The following is a 3,028-nucleotide window of genomic DNA, read 5'->3' as shown; positions in this document are numbered from 1 at the left end:
TGTGCACCTGCAGCCTTCTCAGTCGGTAGAGCATGGGAAGCTGAAAAGTCCTTGGCTAGTGTAAGCATTACCTAGCAACAACTAAAACATTGGTGCGTTATCAACTTTGTTCTCATCCTAAATCCAAAACACAGAATTGTACCAGCTACTAGGAAGGAAATTAGATAGAAACTCTGAGATATCTTTTTCTCTCCAGTTCTTTACCAGAGCAAATAACTTGTTTACAAACTAGGGGAAGTCTTCAAGATTAAGGACTTCATTAACGTATCTAAAAATTGTGTGTCTCTTTCTTCTAGAAATTCTGTGTATTAGTTTTTGATCTGAGGTCTCTAGTCTGCAGACATTGCACTCAGAAGACTCTCTTAGAGGCAGCTTAAAATCATAAGGCATCTTCTGTGTAAACAATTTTGGATTCCAAAGTAGAGTTTTGATAGGTTGAATAGACAGAAGCTGTGCAAAAATCAGTCTAGACAAGAAAGACTTGTTATCCTAGGGAGTTTAGTATTTTTCTGGTTAATATGTAATTCTGCAAAGGTGTGAAAGACAGTCTGGGGAGGGGAAGTTAGTTGTAAAGAATATAACTGGGAAATAAAATCTAAGCTGTTGACAGAAGAGAGAAAGATGGAAATTGTTGAAAAAGTCAGCAGCGCTGTGAGGATGGACCACCTGAGGGAGAAGGGAAGGGATAGAATGGAGAGTGCTGTGGCTGAAGTTTTATTTTATACCTGTTAGTATTTGTAAAATCAGTATCAAAATAGTGTGAAGGCCTAAACTATGACTTCAGGAGGTGAAAAGTTGTAGTTCTTAGTTTATGTTTGTTTAAATAAATAAACTTACCTTTCAAATGAGGACCAGTTGTATTTTACGGCTAAAGGAGTTGTAGTGCTTTCTTCCCAAATCTTTCATACTGTAACAAGTCAGGGACAAAACTATGTGTGTACTGCAAATTTGTTAGCCAAAGACTGATACGGAAAGCGGAATCACTAATAGCCACACTCAGTTTCAGTAGGTGAGTCTGATCTTGATGTTTCTCTTCTGTGCTGTTGAGTTGCTTCCCTGCTGTTCTATAGGTATGTTGAAGTTTCTCTGGAAGAATTTGGTCCTTGTGAGCAGAATAGAATGTAATTGTGCTAAAGATCTTGAAAGGCACTTAGTGAAGCACTTTGAGGTCCTATGTTTTGCAGCAGAGTGTGTAGGCACGTGGTGGGAGTGTCATCTGCTAGAATAGATTAAACAATTAGAAAAGCAAATTGGCTAGAAAGAACAAGTGCCCCTATAGAATTAAGACTGCGCTGTTTATTCACACTGCTGTATGTTAGATGGTGGTCTGATACGTGGATTTGCCTTGTGACATTTTTCTATGTGAGAGGCATCAATTTCTGTTGCTGTTCAGTGATGGTGCCTGCATGATTTAGGCCAGTGATGATGATATTTGTACAGAATGATTTTACCTACAGGAGTCTGAATGCAAAGAGGGATTTTCAGCCTGATTTTTTTTCTATTATGTGCAGAGTTTGTACAATGCGTTTACTCTGGAGTTCTTATGGGATATGAAAGTTTTGGTAAAAGGAAATAATTTGACATGCTAATAATAGTCTTGCTGGCTCATTTGATATTTTGTGTGGTTCAATCTTGAGTCTATAGGTGGCTTTATTCTTTAAGTGGTACATATTCCTGAATTAAGGTGCTGAACACTTTTTATCTCACGACGCACGTTTCCGATAAAATATTTTTGGTTGTCTAGTGAAGTTGTGTGATACTGATGGTTTCTTTGTACCTGGTTTTAGAAAATCCTTCTGACTTTTCTTTTTATGTTCTGTTTGCTGTCAATGCAATAGATGCTCCACCTCCAACATGGGAACAACTGGAAAATGGACTAGTTGCTGTGAGGACTGTGGTTCATGGCTTAGTTGATTATATCCAGAATCACAGCAAGAAAGGAACAGATCAGCAACAGGTAAAAGCTAAATCATTTAGGAAATGCTTACCCCTAAATCTTATTGACTGTATCCAATAGTAGCGGTTTACTAATGTTATCTGGAGAGATTTGGTTTGATGAGGAGCTGATGGAAAAATATCACTGCTGTGTCATATTTATCAAAAAGAAACAAACGAGAAAGAAAAAACACAAAGCAACACAATCCCTCTCCAATACCTGTTGCATTAATTTGCACAGCTCACTAGGATGAAAAGAAAACAGTCTGATCCAGCTGCGAGCTTAGGAAAATGAATAAACAACCCTCCTGACTAGAGGGTGGGGAAGAGAAGCTGGGGTGCCTAGCACTATGATCTGTGGGAATTTTCTTGGGTTTGTTTTAATGTGACACGTTTCAGCCAGGTGGCTCTGTGTTAATGATTTTTTTTCTTATACCTGTGCTTAATGGTCTGTAAAGTTTAAAGATTTGGGAAGACTTAATATAAAGGTGCAATCTAAGTTCCTGAAGCAAAATTTTTTGGTTCAGAAACGAAACGATGTTGCCAAATATCTATATTAGCTTATCTCATAGTTATCTTATCACATGTTCCTTTGATCTCATTTTGTTGTATAGCTAAGTTGATATAAATGCTACCTGCTGCTGAAAAACAGAGCTGCCTATCACACATTCCCACTCCCTCCCTTGCTTTGGCACTCATCCTCTTGGAGAGCTGGTTCGGGGAGCTGAACTAGTAGAAAGATTATCTCTGCCAAAAAAAAAAAAAAAGGGCAAAATCGGAGTGGATTATTTCTGCTGTTCTACCTTTTTGCATTCACTGGTTCACTGGGATGCCTAATGAGCACGGTTACCAACAAAACGAAAAGCAGTAGGAATACACAAGTGGAAATCGGGGTGGGAAAAACAGTGAGGGTTTTTGTTCTGGTGAGTCCATCGCCTAGACCTGGTACATGCTGTGCCACTTGGAAGGGAACCCAAAGCCTCCCAAGTGGGAAAGGGGACATCTGCTGAGTATTGGGCAGTTTTGCTGGCTGGCAGCAGTGGCCAGCAGAGGGCTGTGCAGCTTATGTATACCCTGCCTAAACTTCTTTTTT

General features: G+C 39.2%; 1 protein-coding gene across 4 annotated transcripts in view; it reads left to right on the top strand.

Moving 5' to 3' along the window:
• The window catches only part of RC3H1 (ring finger and CCCH-type domains 1), a 51,946-nt gene that overhangs the window by 22,253 nt on the left and 26,665 nt on the right, over positions 1-3,028 (top strand). For all 4 annotated transcript variants that reach the window (XM_019471161.1, XM_019471160.1, XM_019471159.1 and 1 more), the window contains exon 8: positions 1,839-1,957. In XM_019471161.1, coding sequence (XP_019326706.1) covers positions 1,839-1,957 — 119 coding nt within the window. The remainder of the gene's footprint in view (positions 1-1,838; positions 1,958-3,028) is intronic.

This window comes from Aptenodytes forsteri, unplaced genomic scaffold (assembly GCF_000699145.1).
Source record: "Aptenodytes forsteri isolate BGI_AS27 unplaced genomic scaffold, ASM69914v1 Scaffold289, whole genome shotgun sequence".
In the NCBI taxonomy this organism is placed as follows: Eukaryota; Metazoa; Chordata; class Aves; order Sphenisciformes; family Spheniscidae; genus Aptenodytes; species Aptenodytes forsteri.
This window is presented reverse-complemented; position numbering and strand designations above follow the sequence as displayed.